The sequence below is a fragment of the Carex rostrata genome, chromosome 24 (genome assembly GCF_964058835.1).
Source record: "Carex rostrata chromosome 24, lpCarRost1.2, whole genome shotgun sequence".
In the NCBI taxonomy this organism is placed as follows: domain Eukaryota; kingdom Viridiplantae; phylum Streptophyta; class Magnoliopsida; order Poales; family Cyperaceae; genus Carex; species Carex rostrata.
The window spans coordinates 3,982,264-4,000,989 of NC_135941.1; the positions used below are offsets into that span (position 1 = coordinate 3,982,264).

The window sequence follows — 18,726 nt, forward strand, 5'->3', positions numbered from 1 at the left end:
CGATGACCAAATTAAATTATTGATGATTACAATTTTTTTATTATTTCCTATTTTAGACCCTACCAATGATCTTTTAGGTTAGATTGGGTCACACAAAAAATCCTTGTCCAACTCTTTTGTTTTAGAAAATAAACTCTTTATATTCACTAAATGATAATATGAAAAGGCCCATTACTTTTGAAAATCCACATTGTTCCTGAATTGTACTGATCAGAGAAATTGGATTAACAGTTCCAATCTGGCCCAGCCCAAATTGATTTAGTAGTAGGCCTAACTTGCCAAGGGAGATTCCTAGTTTTTGTATGGTCAACTGCACCAAATGACTTTATGACTCCAACAACAACTCCCCCCCTCGCCTTCCTTTTTTTTTTAGTTTCGTTTTTTTTTTTTTTTTTTTTTTTGTGGTGTGCAAAAGGCCGATTTTCCTATAATTTTTTGTTTGGTCTATGAGCGAGTTGCGAATTTGTTGGTTATCTAACAGTAATAAATATAAAGTATGTGTAAATATTTTTCTTAAAAAAAAATAAATCAGAGAATATTAATAGAAAAAATATATCTTCTTTTATTGATTTGTTATAAATTTCTTCTGTATTTATCAAACAATTATATACATCATCACAAATTATTCAATTACATGTTAATTGGGTGATGCATGGCACATATAGGTGATTTCACAGACAATCAAATTACTCCTTTTTACTCGTTAGTATTAAAAAATTCATGATCCCAAATTCCCAATCAATTAGAACTGTTTGTAGAGTATACTATATATGAAATTTTGGACCTCTCTCATGATCTGAAAATTCAATTCCCATAACTATTTATTCCTCTTTAACATGCCACGGTATCAACCTAGCTACATTTCCTAGTTTGCTTAGTTGGTGTATCTGCCCCTTCTATGCAAGACAATTTGTTTTAATACCATATATAGTTAGGTCTACCTGTGCTAACCAACAGTTGCTCTTTCACTACTGTTTAATTGACAAAACTCTGTTTATTCATAAGCAATCAACCCAATCAGGTACAAAATTTCTCACCAAATTTACTACTTGTATCAGAATATAAAAGTACGTAACAAACACTCAAGATTCCAGCCATTCAAAATGTCTTCTCTTAATTTCCTTTCTTTCACACTTATTTCTAGCTTATTAGTTATTGGTTTACCTCTAAACATATGGGTTGAATCCAAGGGTTGCTCTATCAATGCCATATACAGCTTCGGTGACTCCATTGCCGATACTGGTAACCTTTTGCAAGAGGGTCCAGTTGGTTTTTTCGCCTCTATTGGTAGCTACCCTTATGGCGAATCATATAAAAAGCCCACTGGTCGTTGCTCTGATGGCTTACTTATCATTGACTACCTCGGTAGAGATTTTGCATCTCATCTGGATTTGTATTGTATTATTTGTGTTGAGTTTTATGTATTAATTGATATTGGAGGAAAACAGTTTTTACTGAGTTTTCCAATCTACACATGAAATTTACTTTGGTAAACCATCCCACTCCGGTTACTAATATTAATGCGAAACCCACATATGGCAACTTTAATTAAAATTAAACCAAAATTCAAAATTAAGAAGGTTGCCCAGTTTCTTGTTTAAGTTCTAATTATTCGTCAGAGTTACTAGTTGAAAGAAAGAGAGAAAAAATGCAAAGAGGAAGTTATTTTTACATGATTTAGGAACCAAACAAAAAAAAAGAAACATTGATAATTTACTGATTAGTTAAGACTCTTATAACATAACTGAAAAAATTGTTATTTTTCATAATTGCAGCAATGGATCTGAATCTTACACTGATAAAACCATACTTGGACAAGAGCTCTGATTTCAGCAATGGAGTAAACTTCGCTGTGGCTGGCGCCACAGCGCTTGATCGGACGGTACTATTAGAAAATGGCATAGGCTTTCCTCCTGCCAGTATCCCTCTCAGTTCTCAGCTTGAGTGGTTTAATTCATATCTAAATTCCACCTGCTCCTCCCAGTCTGGTATGAATTCTACTAGAAACATTTATCACTGATCAGCTCCCTTGTTCAATCAACAAAAAAATTATCCTTCTTTACATATGAAAGCGGATTGCACTAATTCTGTTTCTGTTTTGTTTGGTCTTCTTTGATGAGGAATACATTTAGCAACTGGAACATGGATGAAACCTTTTCAAGGGAATTAATTAGTTTGGGGCTATTTGTTTTTACTTTATTGATACTTAATTCCGTTGCTACTTCCCACTCTTTTCTGTTTCTTTCAACAAATGTTTCATAGAAAATGAACTTCTAAACAAATGTAGATTGTGCTCGAAAGCTAGAACAGGCTTTGTTTTTGGTGGGCGAGATCGGAGGGAATGATTACAACTATGCATTCTTCCAAGAGGCCTCCATAAATCAAGCCATGAATTATGTACCACAAGTTGTTCAAGCAATTATCGATGCAGCCAAGGTAACATGTTTTCATGCTTTTCAGTTTACAAAAAGAATGGAGGGAGAAACTGAATTTGCTAAAATCAAATATTAAATCAAGCTTCCGATTGGTAAAAAGGAACTTTGTTTAGTTTCATATGTTGAATTTGATTGTACCTAATTAATTCCAACTTGGTTCATGTATCATTGAAAGATATCATTAAGGTCCCTAATTGACAGCATTGATTTCATTACTACTGCACCTTTCATCAAAAATTTCACACGTACAAACCATTTCCTAATTCTAATTCAAATTGTTTATTGTATGTATTATGTTAATAACAGCATGTGATTAGCTTAGGGGCAAGACAACTCGTCGTACCAGGAAATTTCCCGATTGGATGCTCTCCTAGTTACCTCACATTATTCTCTACAACCGCCTCATCAGCCTATGATGAGAAAAAGTGTTTGAAAGATTACAATAATTTCTCGATGTATCACAATAAGCAACTAAAATCTGCACTGGCAGATTTGAGAAAGAGTAACCCTGATGTGATAATAATTTACGCCGACTACTATGAAGCTTTCATGCATATGCTTGATCAAGCATCCAGTCTAGGTAAAATTTCCCTTCCCATGTTCCTCTAGAACTCCTTTTCATTCTTATGATTTGCACAAAGAAAAATGGTACTTTTGCACTAAAAACTTAATTATAAGGGAAGAAAGAGAGGGAACACTCAAAACATCAGATTATATACATATATTTTTATTTGAGAAGGAACAACGGTCAAGCCAAAACATAAGATAATTAATATGCAAATTTTAAAAACAGTTTAATCACTTACTGAAATTCAGTCCGGCACAGTTAAAAATGATTTAGTAAGGAGGAAATGTCTTTAAATAACTGCTCGTTTTTTTTTTGTTGAAAGTTAGGCATGATTTACAAGTTAATACTAAATAGATTCTGATACCTTCCTCAGGATTTGATAAGGATTCGCTGCTGACGGCATGTTGTGGCACTGGCGGTGGGTACAATTACGAATCAAGCTTGATGTGTGGTTCACCGGGAACAACTGTCTGTTCCAACCCAGATCAACACATCAGCTGGGATGGTATCCATCTAACACAAGCAGCGTACATGGTAATCGCTCAGTCGCTCGTCATGGAAGGTTTTGCTTACCCCAGTGATAAAGTACAGGAAATTTGGGATTGCTAAGACAAGCTTTTTGTACAGTACATTTGTGTTAGAAAAAAACAGAGAGAGAGAGAAAAAGATCCACAGCATTTTTAAAGCTGCACAAGCTGCACAAATTTTCTAGACTGCATATGCAGGATAGCATATTCAGTGTGATTGCGTTTTTTTTTTTTTGTTCAGATATGGTGAATTTGTGGTTTTTTCTTTTCTGTATCACTGTTATGCATGCAGTTTCCATTCTATGACTATTTACAATCACATTTTGAGATAATCGTTTTTCACTTTTTCTTGTTCATTGTATTAAATTTTCATGTTCATTGTATTTATTTTCTTCTAAAAGAACCATTTATGGGTTGTAGCCCATGGTTAACCGGACATGAATAAATATTAAAGCCCATATGAAACAATGAAGTTAAAGACCTTGCATTGACGATGTATAGAAAAAAGCAATCTGATAGGTTGGAAGTGCAAATTTGACCAACTAAATTACTGTTATAATTTTGGAGGAATAAAACCAAGAATTTTTTTAATAGTTTTCAGAAGACCATTAATACGTAGTTGTGACATGAGGTGAAAAATTATAACTAGGAATTGGGGACGGTCTAATGTCAGCTCAGAGCTGTCCGATCTGCATTAAGATTCGCACAAATAATTTTAAAATTTGTGCAAATCAAGTACACACAAATCTTGATGTGAATCAGAAAGCTTCCATTAAACATCATACCAAATTTGACTTGATGATTACGAGACTGTACCCTGGTACCCCACACCTTAAAACTCACCATGCATGGTCTTTTTATTATCTTTTCCTAATTAAATGGGAAGCAAAGATATACACAGAACTAATTATGGTGTAGTGCTATAACTCTACACAAAAATAGCTGTAGCGTTAAAAACGGTCAATAGTGCTATATTTTTTAAGGTCCGAAAAAATTATAACGCTATATTCTAACTCCAGCATGATATCATATAAAAAACACAAACTTTATTCATGTAACCTCAAGTAAACACACATACACACATAACTGGATCAAGCATCCAAAGTGGAAATCGCATAAATGCGATCATGTTATATGATATGTAAACACAAAACATGCCTTTATTTTTCTAGATTTTACGGGCATTTTGGGGGGGGGGCATTATCGGTCTTTATATTCGCATAACAAGGGTACTCCTCTTTGTTACCACTTGTACCGCTCGGTACGCATTGGTACCTCTGACAACACGTGTTGCAAGACCCAAAGCACATCTTCGGCTTCCTTGACTTACTGCAACGGTAATTGCATTTCGCTCCACAATCTGCATTGGTATATAGTGAACACTAAATTAAGACTGAGGGTATATGTTATTATTCCATTTTTTGATGTTATTTCAATTAATTAATTGTACCATTTTCTTTTTCTATCTTTTGGTTACAAGATTCTAACAATCAATTGAGAATGGAAATATATCATAATATTTAATGTGTCCCAATTTCTACATTCTCATGACCAGGATACTAATCAAAAGAATCAACATATATAGAAAAAAAATAAAGGAACAATTAAGGCTATTGTATCCTCTTTTAGTCCAATTCACGCTGTCGTTTTATAGGGAGTCTGGTTGGACCCACAGCTGAAGTGGCCTGCGATTATTGGCTCTATTTTCATTACCAAAATAAGATAAGTTATATTTCTCTGGATAAGATAAAAACAAAATTGACAGCCATTACATCAGTGGAATTACTTGTACAAATAGTAAAGAACGGTTACAAGGGGATGGCTTAAATTGTAATGTTATTACCACCTGTTATTTATGTATCATATATCTTTTCTTCTTCTTCTGAGATACGACCTTTCAATATACTGCTTAATTTCTGACGGGACTCGTGTCAATGATTCTGATGCGTACACTTAGAATGATTATATATTCAAAATATGTTTGAGAAAATGATGATATTGAAACTATGATAATTAATATGTTTTTTCTACGTTGTAAATAACATGCTGTGGCTTTTTCGGAGATGAAAAGCTATAACTTCACTAATATATTTTTTTTCCTCCAATATTGACATGTAGTTTGTCCACCATAGTAGATAGATCTTCTTAGAGCGTTGTGTGTTATGCTAGAGGCTGGTCCAGTCTAGTAATATATTTTTGTTTTAGCCTGGACAACTAAAGTCTAGTTCAGTCCGGCATATCATGTACGCTATAATTTTTTTTTTATTTGTTTTGGTGTGTGTAGTCTGGTTTATGGACCATGGCAGGCTGATAATTTATTTTGATACACTAATATGATAAATTGATACCAATACTATGTTGTATAATTTAAGAGTGTTCTGTGAAGTAATTAATAATGGTTGTGCGAGAACCTTCAAAAAAAAAATAATGGTTGTGCAAGAGAATGTTATTTATTTTGAATTGTCATTTGGAATATAAGAAAGTTGGATGTATTGTGGAATATGTTCATGGGGTGTAGCAGATAATCGTCATTAATTGTTCCAGAGAAGCTATGTAGTGCTCTATGGGATAAGTTATTATCTTTTTTTTCTTGCTCCTATTTTGCAGACTTTTTTAGATATAAAGAGTTGCACTTGTCAACCAGTGTCAAATGTAAAAAGTTAAAAATTTGATAGATTTTCATTTTATAGGTATAAAGACTTGAGAGTTGTTAACTGAGGTAGTTATAATCTGGTTCACTAACTTCGGTAGTTCGGTGCTACAAAAATAGTCATTTAGAAATGGCAGGTTGAGCGTGCAGTAATAATATTTTGCAATAATGAGTCCGACTAGCATGACATTAGTGTCCGACTTACTTCATGTGTGATGCATTTACATACAAAATTTATGAATTATTTTAGTGTTAACCGGTCAAAACTGATGAAAAATAAATGCATTAAAATTAACTTAAGAAACTCCACATTTGACCACTTGACTTGATATTAAATAAATTCAAAAAATTATAAATTTTGCATGTAAATGCATCACTCATCAAGTACTGTTGAATCATATTGGATGCACATACAATCATTAAAATTATAAATTTTATATGTAAATCCTATCGGATAGGCTTCAAACTTTTAGAATTATATTGGATGCACTCACAATACTGTTGCAACAGCATTTATGCATCTATGCAGCTAATTATATTGGACGCACTAACAATACAAATATACGATTGAGAAGACGTTTGTTTTTTTTTATTTTTCTTGCTACGACGCACACATGAGAGGAAGAAGAGATTTTGTCAACTTTTACTCAGTTAAATATAAAATATTAATTTGGTATCTGCTAACTATGGTAAATCGATTATTATTAGCCTGGGGGACAAATGAGAATAAAAATCTAAGAGTCGGAAGGCATATATAATACATTTAAGGGATAGTTGAGAAACAAATAAGAAATTGAAACAGAGTTTCAGAGCATATAAGAAATTAAGTGACATCCCGTCAATCCTGCTATCGGAAGTTCGGAACTGCAACATAATCTTCCAAATGCATTACACCATGTCTCTAGCGTGTCAAGAGGTATCACATATGACAATGTCAGAGAAGTTACTGCACATCCAAGTATCCAACATATATCTCTGACAAAAGGTTTGGATATATAGATACTAGACGGTGTCGTACTATATACAGGTGTCGGACTGTGGACCCTTCAGGGCAAGGAAGCCATTAGAGATCAGAAGACACGGAAGCAACCGAAATGAAATAAATTGGATAAATTATAAGTTACCAGCTTTGTAATCAACACAATGAAAGACCAAAAGGAGAATATCCCTACAACGGTAAAACATCAGCTGATGAACTAAATACCAGATACTCCACACCATAAAGAAAGGCCCTACTGTCAATGATAACATTGGGGATAATACAAGACTTGAGCTGGTACAGTTGAGCTGATATCAAGCTCTGTCAATGCAGAGTGAGTTCTGAGACTAATGATTTTTGCTTGCAAATTGGGGCTTCCTTTTTGGGTACTTTAGAAGTATTTTGTTCATTGTTAGGATTTTGTAATTGCATGTTTTAGTAATAAACTGGGCTTGAATGCTTTTATTCAAAAAAAGAAAGGCATCTTATTCCTGTGCATGTCTCCAAATTCAGATAAAATAACATTTATTACTGACTCAACAATTCATTCCAATAAATATCAAACAAAATAAACGTTTTTATTATCATGGAAGCGCGGCCTTAAGGGACTTAAAGAATTTCTCAAGCTCTTTTAATCCCTCTTCCGGAGAGGTCGATTCACCAAGTAACCTCACCAGTGCACTGCCAACTATCACTCCATCAGCACCCCATTCAGCTATCTGTAATTTTACACCAATTTCAATGCACATGTGAGCAAAACATATTATATACTATGAAAAAAAGGATATGGTAGACGTACGCAAAAGAGGAATGGTATATACAGAAAAGCAAACAAAGAGGAACTGTCATTTAGTAACTGAATAGGGAAGTCTAAAATATGTACTTCAGTGGAACTAATTCAATACTGGTATAAATTTTTTTTAGTAACAATAAGGGTCGTGCCAACTCCGTCTGTGTAGTTTCTACACAACCTGTCCCAAGTCAGAAAAAAGGAGGAGAGTTTGTAATAGGCTTGGCGAGCTAGCGGTAAAAAAACAGCCTCTTTATAGAAATGAAACCCTCATGAATTGGCCAAAAGTAGTATTAGGATGGGTGACCTCGTGGGAAGTCCCTGTGTTGTTGATTCCAGTTAGGTTTGATTTCTAGCCTACTCCAACTTGTTTGAGAATAAAGACTTTGAAGAAGAAGAAGAATAAGGGTCGTGCCCTTATCCAATACTGGTATATTGAACTCGTGATTATGGATTAACTAAATAATTCAGTGTGGTTTTACCTGCTGTACATGCTCCGGCTTTGATATGCCAAATCCAACTGAAACAGGTTTGCTTGTTGTCTATCAACACTAAAAGAGAAGACTTTAGAGATTCAAAAATAATTGGAAAGAAATTAAAGCAAGAAAAGAAAACGTTTAGAAGATATAGAATCATATGAGCATAATTTTTTTTGATTAATTATGAGCTTGATTATAACAGAAGATTTGCACTTGCAAATTTTTGTCAAATAAAAAAATTGTCCCCAATACTTTGTGCTCCCGTGCAACAAAATGAAACAAGTTATAACAGAAAAGGCACTTTTATGAACAAGCACCCGCAAAAAGAGTTTGGTGCTTTGAAGAAATTGGGACATGGGAGCCTACAGGTGACAGTTAGTATATTTTGTGGGGAGCAGTACATAGTTTTTCATGTGAACATGACATTTGAACATTTGTTGAGTCAAACATGAAACTTCTTTTTGTATAAGCAACCAAAAACAGTGATAAAAAGGTGAAACCTTTTTAATCTCCTGAAGAAGGGATTGAACGCGCTCACTTACAGATGCGCGTGCACCCGTAACCCCAACTGAACTCACCTACATGGTAAGTTAAGATTTTAATCCAAATTTTCATAAATCAATCCAGTAACAAGAAAATAAATTTAGTCTTTAATGGAGAACTACATATACATGCTTAGTTGTCCCCCTTGTGCAAAGGGTATGTGAGCCAAAAAAATAGCTGTACCAGCTATTTGATTATAACTGCACCAGATATTCATTGTAAGTACCGGTAGGTATCAAATTTAATAGTAGAGACCAGCATGGGTAGAGACTAGCTTGCACATGCTAGTATATACATGGCATTATGGTGTTAAATGATTTCGCTGTAAAAAAATGTAGTAAATTAAAGAATATTGGACTTTTGCCAGATAAACCCATTATCATTTCTAAAAACTAATACTGCTAAGTTTTTCATTCAAGGAACTTCCAATTCGGCATCATCCAACTCCCTGGTTCCATAATAAAACAAAGAGATATCAATGATTTTTGTTGTATTGAGTGGTTAGACAGTGAGGTCCAGTGGAGAACATATTCATAGGGGCAGACTATCAATTTGGGTTACTCACAAGTATAAGAAATACTGCATTAAATGCAGGATCCGAATCTGCTGCAATCCTTCACATGTGAACAGTATCCTGAAATCTCTTCTTTCCCAAATCCAACTGTCGAATTGTTTTGAGATGTGTGCACAGAAAAAACTAGCTATTTTGAGATCCATGCACAGAAAAAGTTGGACAGTTGGATTCGACAAAAGCAGGAATTTCAAGGTTATTGTTTCCTAACTTCGGATCGCAGCAGATTTGTTTCCTTAAATGCAAAGGCAATGAAGATTCAGGATCATAAATATATATATATATATATTTTTTAGAGTGCATAAATATTATGGTCAAATAATTAGAATAACATTAGACAGGTAAGATGATTTACAAGATAAATAAAGCCTTCAGAGGCATCTGCGATAGCCTTCATTCTCTCTGTGGGTGTGGTTGGTGTAGTAAGTTGAACCTAATAAGGTAGATCAAAACTCAGACAAAAAAAATCTCCAAGAAGAAAAAGATAATAATTAAGTCATTACAAGAGGATTATTATAAGCTGGCAGGTATTAATGTAATAGTGACATTCAGATTGTTTTATTTCTCTCTCTCAACTCAGAGTAGGTAAGCCTTCTATGAATAAATCAGGTTGAACTGACATGCTACTATTAGTACCTCAGTAGTCAGTTCAACAAGTTCAGTACTGGAATGATGAGAAATACATAAGACAGATAAAAATGGTACCAGCTCAATGCCATGTCTAGCAGCTTCACTCTTTAGAATTTCAGTTTCCTCGAAAGGAACATCTGGTACGACAAGACCTGCACCAACACCATACAACCATTTCATCATCATCAGAAGGCTTACAACAGCACCGATACCACCCAGACTAGAATTACAGTGCAATTACAGTGCAAACCAGATCTGGAATGTACCACTAATCTGGTGAAACATATAACATAGTGATGCCGGTAAGATTTTGAAAAGAGTTCCTTTTGTAAGCCCCTACATTTACATTAAAAGGTTCTTAGAATAGAAAAGAAATTTTACACTTTTAGGTAATGTTTTGTTATCGAGTAAAGTAATGATGTTTAAATTGCTTACTCCACCTTACTCTTCATATTTTACATCTTATTTGGTAATTTATAAGTCATGGATTAAATTAATTCATATGAAGGAGTAAGATATTAGAAAATGAACTCAAGCCTATGTCAGTGAGCTCTACAAGTAGAGTAAGTGTGGAGCAAGTTAATCCTCTTGAAAAAGAGGAGTAACTTACTCCGGATTAACTCACCTCTTACTCCTATTTTACTTCTCGTTTAGATCCTTAAGCGTGGAGTAAGGATTTTACTCCACTTCTTACTACACAACCAAACACGACCTTAATGTTTGCACAAAGCATTTTGTTAGAAAAAGCCCAGTCATTAGTTATTGTTTAATATAGTCAGTATTAAGGATATAAAATAAAATAGTCAACATGATAGAACTACAAATTTACTCACAAAAATATCAGGCATGACTAATGCAACTTATAAAAAGTACAAAAAAAATCAAATCAAATCAAAATGACTTAAAGTTAGCTTCAATATTTGATTGTTTTTTTTTGTTATTATAATTAAGCTAACAATACTAATGCCAAACAACAGGAAACATGTGTCAATATCTCAAAACAATGCAACAACAAAAGGGCAATACTAGCAAATACTATTACATAGTACCATTTCTGCAAATTGCCTTAATGAAAACTATGAAAACAAAAATAGTAATATTTTGTAGGCATCACAATAAGAGACTACCATGAATGCCGACACCTCTAACAATAGTCATGAACCTCTCCACACCACGCTTCAAAATAGGATTGTAGTATGTGAAAAGGGCTATTGGACATGATAGCTCTGGTACAACCTATTATGAATAGTTTGATTAACATTACAGAAAACATTACATAACAAATAAGAAAGAAAAAAAGTACATCACTCAAAATCCTTTCAATATATATATATATATACTACTTGACTCCTCCCCAAGTTCCATTAAAAAAAGTCCATTTTAAGGAAGAAGGGAGGAGAACATATGCTTCCTGCACAAATTGGTACGTCAAGCGTCTTAATGATAAGGCATGCATTATTTATATATAGTTTAGTAGAGGCACATGCAGCAGTTACGATTTTTTAACCGGTACTCATACATATAAAAGAGTATTATTACTTTATTTATTACTTTCTTACATCCCATATGTACCTGTAATCATCCAAATAAAAATCACAGAAAGTACCAATACAAAACTGAAGAGTGAGCTACACACTAGTACAAAAAACTCGACCATACACGATATATCATACACGGATGCAAAAAAAATTCCACATTAACAATATATACAGGCGCTTGCATGAAAAAAAAAACTCATACACACAGTCATTTAAAACCCAATCATCAATATTTGTACACAGTTTGTTAATACTAAACCATGCATGATCATATAAAATCGTACACGGTTAGTTAGTGAAAGGCTGTGTATGATTAGCACCAATCTCCAAATATAGATTTGTACTTTTAAACCGTTGGAGTCTTTGTTCTCGTTTTCTCAATCAACACTGCTCAAAATTAATTTCTTGAAGGGACGCCCCTCACTATGCACGCCTTTTCACCTTCTGCCCCTTAAATCAAATTTAAAACCTGACCCTCTCAAGGGACTGCATTTTCTCTTTTAGGATCTTATCGATCATCTTCAATTTTCTCTCTTATCTCACGGTGTGAGGATTTAGCTCAACATTAGTTTTGGATGCCATATATCATGATGATGTTTGAAACTAATGATGAGCTAAATCTTGACTTCACATTGAATTGGTTGATTGTTTTACACTCGTAAAGGAGAAGGCTAGTGATGTATATATCTTGAATTGATCGGCGTGGAGGAAGTGGATGACATGTCATTCCGCAAGAGCACTTAAATAGTTGAGCTCTGTCCTTCTTTATATTTTCCCTTTCTAATTCTTTAACCCATTTCCAAATTTAAAGAACCATGAAGGGCAACTAGGAAAATGATCTATATCAATATTTGGAGTCTCAAATTTGCGATTGACTGTCATCCTCTTCTTTTCTTCCATCAATTCAATAACTAGCAAACATCTTTTATGGCAATCGATCTGACAACGTAAATTATGTTTGTTGTTTGTTAAATCATTATGCAAATATGTTATTTGATTCATTATGTTCATGTAAATCTCTATATGTGTAAAATTTGTATATGTACATTTGATTATTTTAATATTCTTTAATTAAAAATTAAAAAATATGAATCAAATAACATTATGGACGTATGTATGTGCGCCGTTGTCTAAGAGGTGAGACAACATGTGGACCTATCTACCCTTCCTTAACATGAATATGAGGGATTCCCAAACACAAGCTTCCTTGGAGGGGATGACTACTTTTCCAGAAAATTAAAAATGTTCATCTTCTGGAGTTGCATTTCAAGTGCAGTCTACACTTGGTATGCTCCTCATGATTTTAATTTTTTTGGTAATTTGAATTTTGTTAGATCTTAGGTACCAAATTAAAATAACAAAATTATAAATGGAATGTACCAAATGAATAAAAGGTACCAAATTCAAAGCAAGACTTAATTCTGACCTTGTGTTTATTTTCAAATTTAGGAACTGCCAACAATAGTTTTGCCATGATGACGGTCAAACATATCACAAATTACATATATTTTTGGCTTAGATTTTACTTGAATATCTCACTTTTATGATTATTTAGCACGAGAAATTGTTTACAGTTGCATTCTTTATGTTTTATTGCAGGAAACATGATTTGAGGCTATGTTACATCAATTGAAGCAAGAATCACAACAATCTGGATATTGATGAACCAACGAGGGGCCACTGTTACAATCTATACCAGCCAATATAGACCCAGCAGTCCAATACGAACCAGAGATGGATGGAATACACATTAAGTCTTGAAGCGCCTAATTTCAAAGAGGTGAATACGGACCGTATTAGATGCGACTTTTCGTTTAAATATGTGACAACTGTCTCTTGATCAGATTCCTTGAACTCCAATCATCTATAGATGTCCCAAGACTCCTATTTAAGACTCCTGGATAGAAGGAGAATACATCTTTGGACTATCTTTAGATCTCTTAAGCTTTATTTGTTAAGTAAGAGAGTGGAATGCATTGAGATCAAGTAGGAGGGTATCATATTGTATGGTTGTGTCTTTCTCTTATCTCTTTGTTGTAAGCATGTCATTCCTTGCTTAATTCTGATCCTTAGAGTTGGCAGTAAACCTTGTTACTCATGAAATTTTAATATAATTTTATTTGGTATTTGTAATTGCTTTTGTTTTTTGTTTTTATTACTTTTGTGCTTTATGTTCATCCTTGATTTCTTTTGTTAGTTCTAGTCCGCCATGGTGATGGCTACACGTGGAAGTTAGACACAATTAGGCTAACTGAGTTAGGATAACGAGAATAAAAATACTATATTAGTGGTGGAAACCTTAGCCGGAATACCATTAGCTGGACCAACAAAAATACACATGGAAGTCTTGTCATCTGTAGACAAATATTGTATTGTCTTGTCTCACCATGAGGACACCAATAAAACCAGAAAGTAGGGCCAAAAATCTAGTTAAGTGAAGTCCGAAATATTTGGCCTTAGTCACATAACTCCTTGCACCAATTAAGACAAGGCTTAGCTAGATCTCTTGATAGGTAGAGTGACTATGTCGATGCAAGAGCGATAGTCACTAAATTGGATTAGAAACCTTCAAACAACATATGAAATTCCAAATACCAAATAAGACCTTATTGAAATGAATTGAGTAACCATGGTAAGCTAAAACCCTAAGAGTTCACCCTATCATCTTATTTACTAAATACTTTTAATTTTCGCCAAATCCAAAGATCAAACCAACAACTCTAAATTCCATATTTTGTTTAGCCTTTGGAAATGTTGAGATCTGATCGCTCAAGACTCTAAAACAATAATTCCATGTAGATCGACAATCAATTATACTACTTGATAGAATTATGCACTTGTAATCTGACTCGTATAGAAATCTGAGTTATAAATATTATTAGCTATCAGGATTTTCCTCATTATGCCACTAGAACACCCAATATTGTAGGCTTTCATGGATCTTATTGTTTCTATCTTTTTTATTTTCATTTTATCAAAAGGAAACATGGATCCTAAAAGTTCACCAAAGTTGAAGAAGCTTGCATTTCTACAACATAATATAAGAACTGTGTAAGTTCTTTTCCAAATAATACTATTTTTCTCACCTTAGTATTTTTAATTTCAAGGTTAAGCAAAGATCTCCTTAGTTATTAACTGGTTATTGGTTGCAAGTTTGTTATGAGCATGAAGACCTCCCTAGTATTTTTATGCATAATCGAATCCCGCTGGTTGCAGCATCTCCTAGTAGAGAAATCTCGAGATGGTGAAGGTCATGTACTGGAACTTCGATCCTTTGGTAAGGAGATTGGTACAAATATTGATGCTCGGCACAGGTGAATTGCAGAATTTTATGACATATAATCTGACCAATGCTCATTTTGAACCTCCTGAAAACATGTATATATAAGCTAGTGTTTCCTCCTTATAGGGAGTTGGATTGGTCAATTGTACAGTTGATCACACAATTTCAGTAGGTCTCGTGTGGAGGCGATTATACAATTCATGTACTAGTTAATTAAATGCATGTGTTTAATTTGCCGGTTATCTTTTTTTGGATAAAATTCTAATTGTTACTTAATCCTTTTTTGTCTTTATATTATACATGCAAATATGCTATTAATATTTTGTGATGTGGCACAGTTGTCTGTTTTTGGTTAAAATAGCTAATATAAATGTTGAATACTTTGCAAATTATGACAGAGTACAAATGTTGAAACCAATGACACTTCTTGATTATGATCGAGAGCCAAAAGCAAAACATGACATATGTAATGCTAGATAGGTTTTGCTTTTATAAGGTTCTTTTTCATTCTTAGATTTCGACTTTCTTGTGGGCATCACCGAAAAATTGGCAGTAATCACATATAAAAAAGTTGCTCTGAGATATTATTTTTCCTTGATTTTTAGTTTTTTTTTACATCATTTTTTATTTGGAATGGGCTCCAGCAAAACATGCGTATATGTATGTTGAAATCTAAGAATGAAAGTATGTTAAATTAACAATTGAAATACTGTTTTCTATTTGTTGAGTATAAAATATTTAATTTTATTTATTGTTTGTTAAATGTTGAATGAATATGATTGATTTCTGAATGCTGTTATGAATGTTGAATATTTATTGAATTATGGATGTGTAATATTGTATGTTTAATGGCTAGCAAATATAGATGCTAGCCAATTATAAATCGTTTTAAAAAAAATAATAACATACATGGTTTAAAACAAGAATCCGTGTATGGTTACCAAAATCAAACAAAGATGTCTTGTAGAAACTGTTATATAACGCTTGTTATTATACACAGTTACTTTAACCGTGTAGAAATCACTATTTTCAGTGCCTTTTTTTTTTAAGATCTGACACAATTATGGTCTATATATTAACCATGTATGTTAGTACTATATAGACGCAGCTTGTTAATCATGTACAATATACCTACTTATCATATACGATGCTCACTGATACAGTCTAGAGAGTCTAAGGCGAAGATGGTGGAGAAGACGAATGAAGCTTAGAGATTGGTGTAACCCCTTCTTTATTCTTTCTTTTAGTCGATTTATTATGTATTCCCTTACCTCTTCTATGGTTTCCGCATCCATGAGAGGCTAGATCTCTCTGCGGACCATGGTTGTAGTACTTGATTTTGGTGTTTAATAAATTGCTTACTCAGTTTAAGTCTTTTTACTCTATTTGAGATTTTTTTCTTTGTGCTATGTTGTATAAGCTCCACATAATTAGATTAATGATCCAACAGATTTACCTCTCTCAGCATGGAAATGACTGAATCAAAATTCGTTCCTTTTGCTAGGGCACGCACGCAAGCTGCCTGAAATATTATTGTATACAGCAGAAAATAATAAACACAAATTTGATTATAACACAATTCATTTTGTCAGAATAATGAAAGGGACTATTGGAGGATATAGAACCTGAATAACAGGACCATCAAGTATTGGGTCGGAGTATGGCATGCCCAATTCAATCAAATCCGAACCACAAGAGTCTAGAACCTTAAGTGCTTTTGAAGTGGTGGCCAAATTAGGGTCGCCAGCAGATATAAAAGGGATAAGTGCAACCTGTAATATATAGATGGTGAAGATGGAGATACAAATGTTAGTTTTTATTTAATTATATGGCCTATGTTATTATTGTGCAGCAATTTTATTTACATAAATTAATGAATAGACATGAGTAATTTTTGATGAAAAAAATCCAGATTGCTAATTATAAAATATACTAATTCCAAAAATTTCCTTAGAATTTTTATAAAATTTAGAGAGATCAATATGAAAAATACTGTATATTGATTGTTGTTTCTTTTACAATGTCTGTACATGACTATTTATAGGCTAAATTTCTACTAGCCGTTAGGCTGTTTCCTAATTTATAGTGATTATAATCTGTATTCTAATTGTGTCTTAATTACAAGATTTACTAGTCATTGCTAATATCCAGCTAGTTACCTAATTAGTGTGACAGCTATACATTTGGATGTTATATTATTCGGCCATTTTTATTAATATCCCTAAAAAACTACTTAATTTTAAAAAGGCCCCTGTGTACCGTTTTTTTTTTATTTCTGCCCTGACCGCCTGAGCCTCGGGCGGCCCAAAATACCAAATGAGGCGCCAGAGGGACGGGCGGCCCATATAATATATGAAGCGCCCCAAGGTCTGGCGGCCCGAGTGATATCTGAGGCAAAGATCTTTATTCTTCAATAACTTTTAAATACTTATTCTCTCATTTGGACACATCATATCCTGAAAACTTTGTCCAATTATTTTATTGAAAGAGAAGTAAAAGAAAAACGTCTAAAGTCTTCATTATCACGTCTGGGCGATAGTCATTGAAGATCAGTATTTTGCTTCCACTTAATGATGCCGTCACTTAAAAACTGTAAGATTTAAATTATATTTACTTTTTTTTTTTGGATTTATAGATTCTGAATTAATTTTGTGTTCTAATTAAGTTTCTAAAAATAGGTAATGCAGTATCGTCTTAACTCTTTTTGTAACTCAACTTGTAATTTTTAGTCCAAGGAAGTTGCGGCCGCTCAAGATTTTAATTCAGACTTTTGAAAGAACGCGTTTTCAAACTGGACGAAGTTATGAAGAATTTCCTGCGTTAATAACAAGTTCTGATATCCATAATTTAATTTTGTCATCCCACGGTAGTACGGTACAGTTCATAAAATTCCAATTACAACGTACTTACTAACTTAATTACCCCTTTTAGTACACTACCTCCATGATCTTATTATTTCTATCAACAAACTGAGAAAGAAAGCTAGAAAAGAGAGAAATGCTAACCTTGCCTTGCTCTTTGAGCTTGGAGAAGGTTTCAGAGATGCTCCTTGTCTGAGCGACTTTGAGAGAATGCCTTGCAGTAGTAGAAGATTTGAACCTTATTAAGGAGGGAGGCATGGAGACTCTTTTCGGAGGGAGCCCGTAAAAGGCGGAATTGAGCGTGAAAGCCATCTGATTGAAAAAATGCCTACCCTGAAATTCCCAACTCTAGAAAATGCTGCGCAGAGTTGTAAGCTTTGATAGTAGTAAATTAAAAAATAGAAAATTTAGTTTTTTATATTGTAGAATCCAGATTGAAAAAAAAAATTATACTTTCGCATATGATGGTAGCAGTCTAGCAGAGTGGTACTTCTCTCTTCTAAATTTTGGTCTTAGTATGATTATTTATATGTACTCTATCTATGCATCTAATCATTCATCCGAAGGATACTGTAGAATAAGCTGTGCTCACTACTGCTACAGTGCTCCCTACAGTATACCAACGGTCTCTTTCAAATTATTAGTGTTACAGACTTACAGTAATATTTGTATTTTCTTTTTGTCATACAGGTCTCTTTCAGTGCTCTGAAGAGAACCAAACAAATTGAGTTCATTTCAAATTATTAGTGTTACAAAGATTATAAATTTAATTAGTTCTTTGGTTACTAATCATTTGTTGGTGCTTCTTTATAGTATGCACATATAAAGAGACACTTATCATGATGAGGTCTGTTCATTTGTTACCTAAGAAA

The 18,726-nt window shown here is 33.6% G+C and overlaps 2 protein-coding genes across 3 annotated transcripts; one reads left to right on the forward strand and one right to left on the reverse strand.

Moving 5' to 3' along the window:
- Positions 1-1,097: 1,097 nt before the first annotated feature.
- LOC144575358 (GDSL esterase/lipase At5g03980-like) lies at positions 1,098-3,846 on the forward strand. The gene is made up of 5 exons (XM_078325455.1): positions 1,098-1,365; positions 1,776-1,988; positions 2,288-2,436; positions 2,742-3,015; positions 3,377-3,846. The coding sequence occupies exons 1-5, from the start codon at positions 1,104-1,106 to the stop codon at positions 3,610-3,612; spliced, it is 1,134 nt and encodes a 377-aa protein (XP_078181581.1). The 5' UTR covers positions 1,098-1,103; the 3' UTR covers positions 3,613-3,846.
- Positions 3,847-7,717: 3,871 nt separating this feature from the next.
- Positions 7,718-18,344, reverse strand: LOC144575381 (tryptophan synthase alpha chain-like). Of its 2 annotated transcripts, XM_078325495.1 has the most exons (10): positions 18,308-18,344; positions 17,999-18,212; positions 16,619-16,765; positions 16,450-16,515; positions 11,300-11,408; positions 10,248-10,324; positions 9,898-9,975; positions 8,929-9,006; positions 8,432-8,491; positions 7,718-7,878 (listed from the first exon to the last, which is right to left on the reverse strand). In XM_078325495.1, exons 2-10 carry the CDS (start codon positions 18,164-18,166, stop codon positions 7,744-7,746), a joined length of 918 nt encoding a protein of 305 aa, XP_078181621.1. In that variant the 5' UTR covers positions 18,167-18,212; positions 18,308-18,344; the 3' UTR covers positions 7,718-7,743. The 2 variants fall into 2 exon arrangements, with proteins under 2 accessions (XP_078181621.1, XP_078181622.1); XM_078325496.1 differs by lacking the exon at positions 18,308-18,344 and having other exon boundaries at positions 17,999-18,227.
- Between the last annotated feature and the right edge of the window lie 382 nt (positions 18,345-18,726).

Excerpts from the sequence above, each read along its gene's own strand:
- LOC144575358 (XM_078325455.1), top strand. The coding sequence starts at position 1,104 with ATGTCTTCTCTTAATTTCCTTTCTTTCACACTTATTTCTAGCTTATTA. Across the intron at positions 1,989-2,287 it reads CACCTGCTCCTCCCAGTCTG|ATTGTGCTCGAAAGCTAGAA; the intron begins GTATGAATTCTA and ends AAACAAATGTAG. Across the intron at positions 2,437-2,741 it reads CAATTATCGATGCAGCCAAG|CATGTGATTAGCTTAGGGGC; the intron begins GTAACATGTTTT and ends TGTTAATAACAG.
- LOC144575381 (XM_078325495.1), bottom strand. The coding sequence starts at position 18,166 with ATGGCTTTCACGCTCAATTCCGCCTTTTACGGGCTCCCTCCGAAAAGA. Across the intron at positions 16,766-17,998 it reads AGCTCAAAGAGCAAGGCAAG|GTTGCACTTATCCCTTTTAT; the intron begins GTTAGCATTTCT and ends TATATATTACAG. Across the intron at positions 9,007-9,897 it reads CTGAAGGCTTTATTTATCTT|GTGAGTTCAGTTGGGGTTAC; the intron begins GTAAATCATCTT and ends CTTACCATGTAG.